Source organism: Babylonia areolata, chromosome 33 (assembly GCF_041734735.1).
Source record: "Babylonia areolata isolate BAREFJ2019XMU chromosome 33, ASM4173473v1, whole genome shotgun sequence".
In the NCBI taxonomy this organism is placed as follows: Eukaryota; Metazoa; Mollusca; class Gastropoda; order Neogastropoda; family Buccinidae; genus Babylonia; species Babylonia areolata.
In genome coordinates this window covers 5,812,710-5,827,119 of record NC_134908.1, presented here as the reverse complement: position 1 = coordinate 5,827,119, position 14,410 = coordinate 5,812,710, and the positions used below count along the sequence as shown (strand labels likewise).

Genomic DNA, 14,410 nt, shown 5'->3' with positions numbered 1-14,410 from the left:
CTGATTTCATTTTACTACCGACGATGTCCAAACTTTGCCTCACAATGATAATGGAGAAATTACAGTTAGAAAATTGAGAGGCATTCCATGTAAATGCTTACTTCAGCCAACTCGTTATCGTATTACCTCCCCTATCTCCGAGATGTAAACATCCTATTATCTCCCCTATTCCCCCCATCGAAAAAAAATAAATAATAATAATGATGAAACAAAACTGCCTGGAACCTGTCCCTGATCACCATCAGAAGCTTATCGATAGATCTTTGGCCATTAGCAGAGTGTGTATGAATGAGTCAAAAAAATATGGGTGGCGCTGTAGTGTAGCGACGCGCTCTCCCCTGGGGAGAGCAGCCCGAATTTCACACTACAGAAATTTGTTGTGATAAAAAGAAATACAAATACAAATAATAGTTTCAAATACAAATACTACAAATGAAATTTAATCAAATCATGTAATTCATAGCTGACTGACTGACTGTTTCGTACAAGTCATAGAAAAACGAAAACAACATAGATAAAGAATTTTTTTTCATGAATATAAAAGGTTTGTTAAAATAAAATAAAACATTTTTTTTTTAAAGAGCAGTTCACCAACATCTCATTCAGTCCACCGTAAAATTTCAATCAAGTTTCAGATATTTATTTCCTTGAGTCGGATACAAATGGAAACTGTAAGCAATATTCTACTGACATTGCCGATTCCCAACTTAGTCCGTCTGGGATACGATACTGCGCATAATTTTAACGCAACATTGTAATGACAACAGCGATGGCCGGCGACAGTAGTTTTCTCTGTGGTACAATAGCGTACATAATTATCAAAAAACTCATTTGGATTGAATAACAATAACCGGATGGCCAACAACAGTGAGTCTATGATATATCCGCTTTAGAGGATTGGGTATAAGATCCTAATCAATCCATCTCTTATCGGACCGGGCAAGACGGGTCGTCTTTTCACTGGTAGCCGCGCGAAATTTCAAAGCCAAGCAGAGCAAACCGATACTAGTTTGCATCAGTTTGACATGGTAAGTATATGTATCACCGAACATGATGTATAATACAAATTCCTCCTTCCTCAGCATCGATAGCGGCGTCATTGAAGACTTGTGTTAGCGTTAGAGAGATTTTCTCGAAGAAAAAAAAAAAAGCAACCCAAAATGGACCACGACTGTTCCAGTGCATCTCAGTGAATGTCAGTGCACAAGAACAACGACACACTCATTTACATTCGGATTCAGTTCAAACATCAAGCACCCACCTCAGTTAACATGGGCAACAGGGGATAGTTTTGAGGGAGCGTCCTAAATTTAAGGACCTGTTTTTCCGACAGTTTTCGTGAAGAGATGAAACGATAACTATCAGTACCATTTCTCAGTGGAATTTTAATGTTTTGTCACACAAACACACACACACACACACACACACACACACACACACACACACCGTGGCACACGCACACACATTCACACATACACACACACACACTGGCACGCACACACACACACTGGCACGCACAAACACACACACACACACACACAAACACACACACACACACACACACAAACACAAACACACACACACACAGACATTCTTCATCTTATTCTCCAGTCTTCTTCAACGCGACGACCAACCGACCGACATCAGAATGTTGATGAAAATTGTCGCCGTTTTTGTTTTTTTGTTTTTGTTTTTTTTCAACTTGTTCCTCAGTGTAGGATACGATTTTAACTGGACGATTGAACTAAATGGGACTGACGGGCGCAATAGCCGAGTGGTTAAAGCGTTGGACTGTTAATCTGAGGGTCCCGGGTTCGAATCACGGTGACGGCGCTTGGTGGGTAAAGGGTGGAGATTTTTACGATCTCCCAGGTCAACATATGTGCAGACCTGCTTAGTGCCTGAACCCCCTTCGTGTGTATACGCAAGCAAAAGATCAAATACGCACGTTAAAGATCCTGTAATCCATGTCAGCGTTCGGTGGGTTATGGAAACAAGAACATACCCAGCATGCACACCCCCGAAAACGGAGTATGGCTGCCTACATGGCGGGGTAAAAAACGGTCATACACGTAAAAGCCCACTCGTGTGCATACGAGTGAACGCAGAAGAAGAAGAAGAAGGAGAACTAAATGGGACGTCACATGCCAGTAGTTGAGACGGAGGAGGGTAGGTTGGGCGTTAAGCGGCAGTCCGCTGATGTGTTCGCGTCTCCACAGCGGGTCAGGCAATCTGGCTATACCGTGGCAGCGGACCCTGCCGGGATTATTTGTATTTTTATTTCTTTTCATCACAACAGATTTCTCTGTGTGAAATTCGTGCTGCTCTCCGCCCCAGGGAGAGCGCGTCGCCACACTACAGCGCCACCCATTTTTTTGTGTTTTTTTTTCTCCTGTTTTATTTGTTTTTCCTATCGAAGTGGATTTGTCTACAGATTTTTGCCAGGAACAACCCTTTCGGCGTTGCCGTGGGTTCTTTTATGTGCGCTAAGTGCATGCCGCTGCACACGCCGGGACCTCCGCGGTTTATCGTCTCATCCGAACAGCGACTAGCAGTCCAGACCACCACTCAAGGTCTGAGTTGAGGGGGAGATTTTTTTTTTTTTTTTTTTTTTTTTTTTTGCTGTCCCATCTGCGCCGTTTCAGTGGCATTACTCTCCCACGCCGCTCATTTAGATTCCCCCATACACGGCCACACCCGGGTTCGTCCGTCGCAGTTCCAGCGTCGGCAGTCCACAGGGAACCATCGATGTTAGGTCGCCAGGAGCCACACACCAGAGTGGGGGAGAATATATCGCCGGTGGCTGAGCCGTGATTGGAACCAGCGCGCGGCTCACATTCTCTCGCTTCCAACGTGGACGCCGTTTCCTCTAGGCCATCACTCCACTACATATTATGTATATTCCTGACCGGGTCAACCCTAGCCTCCTCAGTATGACACTATTAAATAAAAAAATAAAAAATAAAATAAAATAAAATAAAAAGGAGGTAGTGGCAGGGCGGGGTTGGGGGGTGGGGGTCACAGGGGGAGAGGAGGGGATGGATGGGGGGATTGGGGGGGCGGGGGGGGGGGGGAGGGCGGACGGGCTCCGCGTTGGAAGAAGGCGAAGTGGGAGGGGGGGGGGGGCTCAATACTTTAGAAACACTAGAAGAGTTGAAGGTGAGAACTAAGGGGCTGGAGGTGGGGTGGGGTGGGGTGGGGTGGGGTGTTGAAATTTTTACCTTGCTGACCAGCGGGAGTCCAGTCCGCCGCCTTGACTAGTTCAAGTCGGTGAGACTGACCGATAGTCCGAGCAACTTGGCGCTGACCACTCGGCTGTGACTGATAATTATCTCCTGGGACAGTCACGGTGGTGTGTTTAAGCCATTCACACACACAGACACACAGACGGACGCACAGACACAAACACACTCACACACTGACTACACACACACACACACACACACACACACACACACGCGCGACTACACCGTCACACACACACTCTCTCACACACACACACACACACACACACACACACACACACACACACACACACACACACGCAGCGGCATACTCACACACACACACACACACATACATACACACACACACACACACACACACACCACGGCACACCGCCGGCTGACATAACTGACCCGGATACAAAGATTCCTGAACTGAATGTTTACGAGACTAACTCGTTGTAGACCTGTGAATCCAGTTAGTTTCTCCAAACCGGCTGAGTGTCGAAGGAAAACAACTTCAAAAGAGGACGACTCATCTAGCACACGGGTAAATAAAATGTACATTGGAACAAACCCAGACACTTCATTACGTCTATATTCCCCCCCATTTTTTTGAGGAAGTGTCTGGGTTTGTTCCAATGTACATTTTATTTACCTGAACTGATGCAATCTGAATCGGTAGCTTAAGGAGCGGCACCTGACTTGAAGTCAAGTTGTGTACCTTGTGAACTGATGGAGAGAGTTACCACTCTTTACTATTTGAAACAAGCAGAGTGGAGCAGTGGAAGCGTGCTGGGCCCATAACCCAGAGGTCCGTGGATCGATACCACGCTCTGCTAATTTTTAGGAGGAAGGTGGCAGAATGGTTAAGACGGTCAGCTGCCAATACAGAGAGTCCGTGAGGGTGTGGGTTCGAATCCCGCTCTCGCCCTTTCTCCTAAGTTTGACTGGAAAATCAAACTGAGCGTCTAGTCTTTCGGATGAGACGATAAACCGAGGTCCCGTGTGCAGCACGCACTTGGCACACTGAAAAAGAACCCATGGCAACGAGAGTGTTGTCCTCTGGCGAAATTACGTAAAATGAAATCCACTTTCATAGGTACACAAATATGTAAGCATGCACTCAAGGCCTGACTAAGCGCGTTGGGTTATGCTGCTGGTCAGGCATCTGCTCAACAGATGTGGTGTAGCGTGTATGGATTTGTCCGAACGCAGTGACGCCTCCTTGAGAAAGTGAAACTGAAACTGAAACTACTATTTGTTAATTTATTTCATCTCCATGCCAACTTGTTTGTTCATTTCCAGCTACTCCATTGTCTGTCTCGGCTACAGGTATCATATGCCGCGGCCTGACCAGCTGCATAAACCCTGAACTGACGCCGGTGCTATGAGTTTCATGAATCAGGCCTTGAGTGCATGCATGCCAGCACCATCATGATGGTACCGCCGGCCGGGCACTGTTAGTGTGCCAGTGCCTGTCACAATCATCATCTGTTGGACTTCTTCCAAAGACAGTCAAATTCACTGAGCCTGTTCCCGGTGTACACTATGTCTTTCAGACTGACATTAACTCTCTCCATACGAACGGCGAAAGAGACGACGTTAACGACTTTTCACCCCAATTACCATCATCAAAATATTGCAAGCGGAAGGCTCTTATACTGAAGACGTGAATATTGACAAAGAATACCACAATTTGGCTGACGACGGAAGCTAAAGGTTGGGTCATTCAGACACCCACTGGACATCCGAAGGGTCTGTGTAGAGGAGAAGAGAGGACTGGCCGTACTGAGTGAGTTAAAGGAATTGACTTTGGCTGATTAGTTGAATAGATTGTCCGTTGATAGAGTCCTAGGGACTAAACTCACGCTCATCATATCAATAGTTTGGATTTTTACAAACTTGAGACCGTGAAAAAGGGAGAGACTGAGCGACCCCCCAAACTCATGGGACTCTCGGCAGCCGCGTGAGTGTCTTAACCATTGTGCCACTGTGACCTTCCTGCCCGTAACTGAAGAAAATGAAAACAACAATGACGCATAGCCACTGAGACAGGCAGGTTACTTGGACACAACTTGAAGAGAGGGTTTTGTTTTTTGTTGTTTGTTTGTTTTGTTTTGTTTTTTGTTGGTTTTTTTTTTAAATAGTATTTTAGTTTTTGTTGTTTTTTTTAAACAGTTTTTTTCGCTTCACAGTTCGGGTTCGGGGCAGTTTGTCACAACGAGCAGTAAAGGTCCGTTTCTGTACACTCCTAGTTCTCAGTGAACCCGGCGCTCAGTCCTACCCTCTAATTATCCGTGCCTCTCATTTCCTCTCACGTATCTGTTATTTTTTACGTTTTCTTTCTTTCTTTTTCACACACACACACACACACACACACACACACACAACCATGAGAGCGGACAAGATTGAGTGTTTCCGCGATTCGGTGTTGACATGTGACGTCACCGTGCGTGCCACGTGACCTGGGATTGCGAACTGTTCAGTCCGTCGTCTCAAGTTTAATACGGTGTGTAGGTGACTTTGACAGCCACTTCACTGTTGGGACATCCGCAAATTTTAGACGCATTTCGTAATAACAGTGTGGACTTGAGCAAATACCCGTTCGTTATTTTGGCGAAAGAATAAGTCTGAGGTCTTATTTCAAGGAGAGGAATCAGACGTTCGACTGGTTTTTCAGCAGACGACTGTGGTTGTTTTGATCGAAGTGAGCAAAGAAACATGGCGAAAAATTCGTGTGTGTCGATCATCGCTTTTGCGCTGGCCCTGGTGGGTTTAATATCTAATGTGGTGTCTATTGGTTCGTCCTCATGGCTTGTGTCGGTGAAGTATTTGAAAATGACCATTGGTGTTTTCCGGCATTGCGATTTGGACAACGGTTATTGTGGGGGAATGTCAGACATCGCTGCTATCGTCGATGCGCAGGAAGTGGGTGAGTGACCGTTTTCATCTGATCTTGTTTCGATCTACGCAGTCATGGTGCCCAGGAAATCTTTCTTCCACTCATTTTTCACATCAGTCTTGTTCTGATGATAAATAATCGTGACAGTAGTGATTGTAATGATGTCTGAATAAGATTCAGACTATCAGTATATTGATAATATGGAGATGGTTTCTCACGAATGCCCTGTTTGATTGCCTAAAATGTGATGTTCGCATTCATGCGTCGACTCGACGGAGACACACACACACGCACGCACGCATGCACGAATGCACACACATACTCACATGCACACACACACACACACACATACGCGCGCGCGCGCACACACACACACACACACACGATGTAGTAAAAAAAAAAACAATAGTAAAAAAACAAACTAGTATTAGTACAGACTGTAATCTTGTACATTGCACACATGTGTTAACATGCTAACTCATTGCAGCCAAATAGTAATACTAGATTTGATAACGAAGTTAACAAATGTAATATACTAAAAGACTGCACTGCATAAATCATAACAGATTTTGAGACTGACGAAGTTAAATGTCTTATTATATTTTTGTTTCATCATCTTTTCTGTGAATCACAAATAACTTAATTCTTAACAGAATGGGAGGAGGATGGCAGTTGGCACAACTGACAAATGTAATTTAACCACCATGCTAAAATTGACATAACATTCATACTGAACAGTTGTTTGATTTAAAAAACAAACAAAAACAAAAAAAAACTGGTCCAGTGGAAGACACTTCTTCACAAACAGCATTCTGAGCCATTAGGACACAAAATCATGAGAACGCAGATAAAAAAAAATCAAAACAGACATTATATGATTTCTGCCCAGGTGGAAGGATCAGCATGTTTGAGAGAGAAGGAGGACATGGACAGTGAAGGGGAATAGTGAAAGGGAAATGGAGATAAAGGGGGTGGGGTTGGGAGGGATGTTTAACAGATTTATCAGGGGGCTTTTGGGGTAAGCACAAAGGCTAATGCACTGTCATAGGGGAGTGACACTAGTGACAGATGGTTAGCCCAGGAAACCCAGCCTTTATCATTGTGGCCATCAGGTGACCAGTGGGGAAAGTGAGGAAGAGCGGACTTGCCTAGGTCCCCTGTGTGACCAGTGTTTTGGGGGCTGGGTCAAAGGGGACATAAAAGGGTATAATTTATACATAAAATATTATTAGTGCCCTTGGCATGAATATCCACAACAGTGCTCACAACAAAGCGTGGACATTCACTGGGCTTGTCACAAACAGGAGTGGAGGGGAAGGAATATGGATATTGCAGTGCCCTAATGATTGCAGTTTCTTCCACTAGTTCTGGGCTGGTTTTAATAAGTAAAAAATATTTTTAGTAGAGAGTTTTGTTTCTCATTGAGCCCCTCCCCCTTTACTTTGGCATCTACAGCTCTACATACATTGGAATGTTGTTGTTGTTTTTTGCTTGTTTAATTTCAATTGTAGAACACTGCTTTGTTTTTGTTATGATATAGTTTATAATCAGTAAGTAACTCGCCTTATACTGTTTCTAATTCTACTTTGTTGATAGTAATAGATTAATCTCAAGAGATCTGTGTATTGTAAGATATATATATACTTATATAGACATAATTGAGTAAATTAAAGTAAGTGTGTAGTCACAGAATAAAGGCAGGGATGGAGACAGAATATTAGAACTTGTCTTTACTGATAGCAGTCTTCTGTCCTAATAGGAATACTGTAAAGTTCATCATGCACTGTTTCATACACATTACTCAAGCTTGGATGCTGTTGAAAAGAAAGAACTGTCCTTTTGTACATAGTACATGCGTGCATAAATTGATAATTTTAAACAAAAAAAAATATTGGCTTTTAGTTGTAACCCAAGAAAACTTGAGACCAAAGACAGCTTTGGCCTCGTGATAAAAGTGCATCGCCAGATGACGAGCCACCTTCAACTGGTGCAAGACTCCCAGGTTTGATTCAAACACAGACTGGGATTTTTGTTCCACTTTAACTGTCTCCATATGAACGGCGAAAGAGACGACGTTAACAGCGTTTCACCCCAATTACCATCATCAAAATATTGCAAGCGGAAGGCTCTTATACTGAAGAGGTGAATGTTGACAAAGAATACCACAATTCTTACGACGTAAGCTAAAGGTTGGGTCATTCAGACACCCACTGGACATCCGAGGGGTCTGTGTAGAGGAGAAGAGAGGACTGGCCGTACTGAGTGAGTTAAAACTGCACCTTGAATGATGGCCTTGGTGCCGTTTTGCTCAGGTGAAGTGATAAACTAAGGTTCTGTTTGCAGTTTGGGCATCTTGTACATGTTAAAACTAAAAGAAACCATGGCAGCAACAGCAGTTGGTGTCTTTGGCTAAATTCTGTTTAGTTTGATGTAAATGAATTACACAGAACATGCAGACAGATGGGGATGGGGGGTGGGGGGGAAACATGGGCTCCCTCAAGAGAGGGGGTAACTAACTTGAATTCCACATCTGCAGTCAAAATCTGTTCCGATGTGTAAATTTACAATACAATGCAAAAGACTATACATCACAGCGCTACAAGAATGACGAAATGTGGAGTGGTGGCTTAGTGGTGATCAGGAAATGCACCCAACTTGCAAGCAAATGTCCACATGTTCAAATCCCCCATCAACTAGGGTTTTTGCTCCCCCCCCCCCCCCCTCCCCCCCTCCATCCACTAGACCTTGAGTGGCAGCTAGGGTCTAGCTGCTTGTCATTTACTGTTTTAGACGAGACCAGGTCTGTTGTGCAGCATGCTGTTAACAAACAAACAACTAAAAAACACAAAAAGAAATTTTTTTAAAAAAAGGGTTGTCATCGACAAAATTCTGTAGAAAAATCCACTGTGGTAGTAAAACTAGTGCACGTGCAGACAGAAAAAAAAAAAGAGAAGAAAATTATGTATGTAGGTGGCACTGCTCTGTGGTGTTGTCCCCCCCCCCCCTCCCCACAGCCCCTCCCTGCCCCCCCCATCCCCCCTGCCCCCCCACCCCTCCCCCCCTGCCCCCCCCACACCCCCCTTTCTCTCAGAAACGAGCTGCCCAAATTTCAGACAGAGCATTATCTATTGTGACAAAACATAATTTGAAACAAAAATTCACAGTACTGTAGATTTATAAACAGTGCAGTACAATACAATACAGTGAAGTACATTTCGGTACAGTACAGTACAGTACAGTAGAAACAATGCAGTTTAATTCAATACAAATTTCAATAAAATTTTGAAATATAGTTTAATAAAACAACAACAACAGCTATACAATACAGTGCAATACATACAGTATTAACTGTGATGCACTACAAATAACAATGGGATGCAAGGAATATTATACAGGGCATACAAAAAAATTACAATACTCTTGTACTCACAATACAAAACACAAATCGCAAAACAGTAGAACACAAAACAATACGGCACAATACAAAACACAAATACAACACAATGCAACAATTCAATTCAATTCAATTCAATTCAAAATACTTTATTATCTGCTTCAACCAGAAACAGAACATTTTCTTTAGGCTCACTTAAAATAAAATGCCCGTCAGCAAAAAAAAAACAAAAAACAAAACTGACACACCCTTCACTTATAACCATGTACACATCAATTATTATGTAAAAAGAAAAACATGTGGGTAAGATACTATTACATTCAGAGTGCAACAACTGTGTGCGTGTTGCGTGTGTGCCCGCGCGCGCACGCATCATTTTGTGTGCGCGCACACGCACGTTTCAATCATTTATAAAAAGAAGAATATTCAGTAAGATAATAATATTTAAAAAGACAAATGCTCATCAACAGATAAAACAAAAAAACAACAACAAAAAAACGAATGAGCAACTGGCATACCCTTCCTTGATCACAGCATACATATTAACTATCATGTTAAAAAAAAAAAAAAAATTTTAAATTTTAAAAAATTTAGGAAAGAAAACAAATATTACATTTTAAGATAAAGTGAAACATTTCAATGATATAATAGGAAAATATTCAGTAAGATAATTATAACATTTAAGAACATGAAATCACAGTTGAAGGGTCAACACGATTACAATACAACACAACAGAACGCGACGCAAAGTTCACAGTGGGTGTGTGTGTGTGTGGACGTGCAGGATGGTTCCGCGCGGTACAAGCCCTCTTCCTGCTGGCCTGCCTGGGGTCCCTGCTGACCTGCGTCCTGATTGGTCTGGTGCTCATCAGCTTCTTTGACAGCAGAGGCACCTTCAAGGTCATCGCCGCCGCCAATTTTGGCACAGGTGAGTGGGCTGGACATTGTGGGGGGTATGTAGATAATGTATGTGTTTATGTATGTTAGTCAATGGGGGCAGCGGCTAAGTGGTTTAATTTACTTTAAATCTGAGGGTCCAGGGTCCTTTCTTCTTTCTTTCTTTCTTTTGCGTTCGACAGCTACGCAGTCAGGGTTGAAGTCCGAGGGATGCCACAAACTAGGACGTCCGGTGAAGATCGGCTGCCGTCCCTCAGAGCTTGGTGTTGAGGTCAGCACCCCCAGGCCAGGACTGCTGCCGCATCTTCTCATACAGGGGGCAGTCTTGGAGAATATGGGATGGGGTCTGGTCAGCCTGGCCGCAATCACATAGGGATGTGGCTGCCACTCCAATCGTCTTCAGGTGTGCTCGGAGGCCGCAGTGTCCTGTGCGAAGGCGGTAGATAGTAGTCTGGTGTCTCCTCTCCAGTGTCCTGATGGGATCCTGGTGTGCCTGGTAGCCTCCGTTCAGGGTGACCCAGCCTCTTCGGAATCTGCTCTGCTGTGGAGGAGAGGGCCTGGTGGGGGGGTAAAGGGTGGAGATTTTTTCCATGCTCCCAGGTCAACAGATGTTGCAGACCTGCTGGTGCCTGTGAACCCCATTGGTGTGTATACGCACACAGAAGATTAAATACGCATGATAAAGATCCTGTAACCTATGTCAGTGTTTAGGTGGGTTATGGAAACATACCCAGCGTGCACCCCCCCTAATCCCACCTCACCCCCGAAAATGGAGTTTGGCTGCCTCGTGTATGTATCCCAGTGAACGTGGGAGTCACAGCCCATTAACAAATAAGAAATGTTAGTTGGGGTGTGTTTATATGTTGTTTACAAAAAACTCAAACTAGGAAGCAAAATTGCACTGGCTCTTAGTGCTGCAGCCTTGTGGGCTAGTTGGCCTTTGGGAACCATCCCAACACCGACTGTCCTAAAACCCTCTTGGCCGAGAGAGTGGGGATGTAACTTGGGCAAGACACTCTCCACAGTCCACTATAATCAAATTCTAGCCCAAATAGTCGGAACAGCAGTTGCCTCCTCTGCTGTTCTGATGGTCATAGTCGGACACGACTGACTATCATATATATATATACAAAAAACAAAATAGTCAAAATAAAATGAAGTTGGTGTGTCAAAAAATGGCTTGAAAAGTCAGATTCTGCAGAAGAGGTGGTGTACTCCTTGCGTGCACTTTAGAAATGTTAATTAATAATATATAGTTTGGTTTCCTGCACGTATGGAAATTAATTAAAATCCCAAAAATCTTGAAAGGGAAATGGAATAGATATTTGTGCTGTTAATACTGTTATTGTCAGTTTTGTTAATTTGTTCACCACCCATTTGTAGGGTAATTAAGGTATAGATCTAGACCATTTTCTTTTAAGTTCAAAACACTTATTACTTTCTTGTATGGCATAGTTACCTCTTTCCAAATAGCCATGGTCTCCTTTCTGTCTGTAGTTTCCCTTGCCTTGTATCTACCTTGAATTTGCGTACATTTTGTCTGTTGTCCCATTGATCCAGGTTATGCTTGCGCATAAAAATCAGGAGTGAACGTTCCTTTGATTTGTCTCCTGCCACAAGATTCAGCATTGTATAAAAGTAAACGAATACATTTTATGTTAGATATTATTTGTTTTATTATAATGCAGATGAGATTGACATTTGTTTATGTCAGAGATTGACGTTAGCTTACAGTGGGGCCTTCTTCTTCTTCTGCATTCGTGGGCTGCAACTCCCACGTTCACTCGTATGGACACGAGCGGGATTTTACGTGTATGACCGTTTTTACCCCGCCATGTAGGCAGCCATATTCCGCTTTCAGGGGTGTGCATGCTGGGTATGTTCTTGCTTCCATAACCCACCGAACGCTGACATGGATAACAGGATCTTTAACGCGCGTTTTTGATCTTCTGCTTGCATATACACACGAAGGGGGTTCAGGCACTAGCAGGTCTGCACATATGTTGAGACCTGGGAGATCGTAAAAATCTCCACCCTTAACCCACCAGGCGCCGTCACCGTGATTCGAACCCGGGACCCTCAGATTGAAAGTCCAACGCTTTAACCACTCGGCTATTGCGCCCGTCACACAGTGGGGCCAACAGCAAAGTGAGAGCTGTATGATCAATGGTTTCTCCACTGCAAATGGAAATTCATTTGCAGCTTACTGCAGTGGAAATTCATTTACAGCTTAGACTTTTCTGAAGGACTGCGGCTGAAACTAGGAGGCAAGATTTCTACTGGCTCATACACTCTTTTCAGTACTGCAGCCTTCGGTGGCTGGTAAGCCTTTTGGGAACCATCCCAGCGCTGACTGACCGAAAACCCTCTTGGACTATAGAGTGGGGATGTAGCTTGGGGCAAGACACTCTCCACTCGAATCAGAGTTCTAGCCCAGTTAGTCGGGACAGCAGTTGTCTCTTCTTTACTGTTTTGATGATGATTAGTCAAGATACGGCTAATGCATGATCGTACAATACGGGGCAATTCAACAGGCGTAATAGCTGAGTGGTTAAAGCGTTGGACTTCCAGTCTGAGGTCCTGGGTTCGAACCTCGGTAACGTTCGAATCACGGTGACGGCGCCTGGTGGGTTAAGGGTGGAGATTTTTACGATCTCCCAGGTCAACATATGTGCAGACCTGCTAGTGCCTGAACCCCCTTCGTGTGTATATGCAAGCAGAAGATCAAATATGCACGTTAAAGATCCTGTAATCCATGTCAGCGTTCGGTGGGTTATGGAAACAAGAACATACCCAGCATGCACACCCCCGAAAGCGGAGTATGGCTGCCTACATGGCGGGGTAAAAACGGTCATACGCGTAAAATCCCACTCGTGTGCATACGAGTGAACGTGGGAGTTGCAGCCCACGAACGCAGAAGAAGAAGAAGAAGAACCTCGGTAACAGTGCCTGGTGGGTAAAGGGTGGAGATTTTTTCCTATCTCCCAGGTCGACATATGTGCAGACCTACTTGTGCTTGAACCCCATTCATTTGTAGTCGCAAGCAGAAGGTCAAATACGCACGTTTATCTTAAAAGATCCTGTAATCCGTGTCAGCGTTCAGTGGGTTTATGGAAACAAGAACATACCCAGCATGCACACCCCCGAAAACGGAGAATCGCTGCCTACATGGCGGAGTAAAAACTTTCACACATGTAAAAGCCCACTTGTGTTCATGTATGCAAGTGAACCTGGGAGTTGCAGCCCATAAACAACGAAGAAGAAGAATACTGACCCTGTGTGATCCGCTTCCTTTTTTTTTTTTTTTTTTTTTTCTTCCAGTGGTGGTGGAGCTGATGGCGTTGGTGTTCTTCGGGTTGCACTACCACGACGTGTTCGTCATCACCAGCGCCGAGGACCACCTGGGCTACTCCTTCTACATGGCCGTGGTGGCCACCGTCATCCTCTTCTTGGCCTTTGTGGCCTCGGCCATCGAGGCCAGCCAGACGTCCAAGGTCCTGCTCAACATGCAGCATCGCTTCACAGTCTGGTCCACCCCTTACACGCTTTTCATCGACCAGGAGCAGTGAACCCTTCCCTTCCTATCCTTCCTTCCTTCTACGTCTCTTGTCGTCGTCCACCCCCTTCCGCAGCGCCCCCTGTCTCTCTTTCAACGTCGTCGTCGTCGTCGTCGGACCAGGAGCGTTGGTGAATGAATGAATGAACTCTTGTCCTGCTGCTAGCAGCAGACAACGTGCTCTGCTCCTCCCTGGGGGATATTTCTGGCCTGTGGGGAGGGTGTGTGGGGGGGGGGGGGGGGGTCGCTGCTGCGAGAGGAGGTCTGGAGGAGGTCGGAGGTCAGAGGTCGTCGGCTGGTTTTTGGAGGTCAGGTGGTTGGTTTGTTTTTTTTATTTTTTGTTGGTTGTTGTTTGGGTGGTGTTGTTGTGCTTCCCTTGATGACCCAACTTTTAGATTGTTAATGTTTTTATCATTATTATTAATTATTATTCT

At 44.5% G+C, this 14,410-nt stretch overlaps 1 protein-coding gene across 1 annotated transcript; it reads left to right on the top strand.

The window, feature by feature from the left end:
• The first annotated feature begins 5,696 nt into the window (after positions 1 to 5,696).
• On the top strand, positions 5,697 to 14,204 carry LOC143276808 (uncharacterized). Its single transcript, XM_076581459.1, has 3 exons — positions 5,697 to 6,159; positions 10,308 to 10,451; positions 13,742 to 14,204. Exons 1-3 carry the CDS (start codon positions 5,949 to 5,951, stop codon positions 13,987 to 13,989), a joined length of 603 nt encoding a protein of 200 aa, XP_076437574.1. The 5' UTR covers positions 5,697 to 5,948; the 3' UTR covers positions 13,990 to 14,204.
• Positions 14,205 to 14,410: the final 206 nt, after the last annotated feature.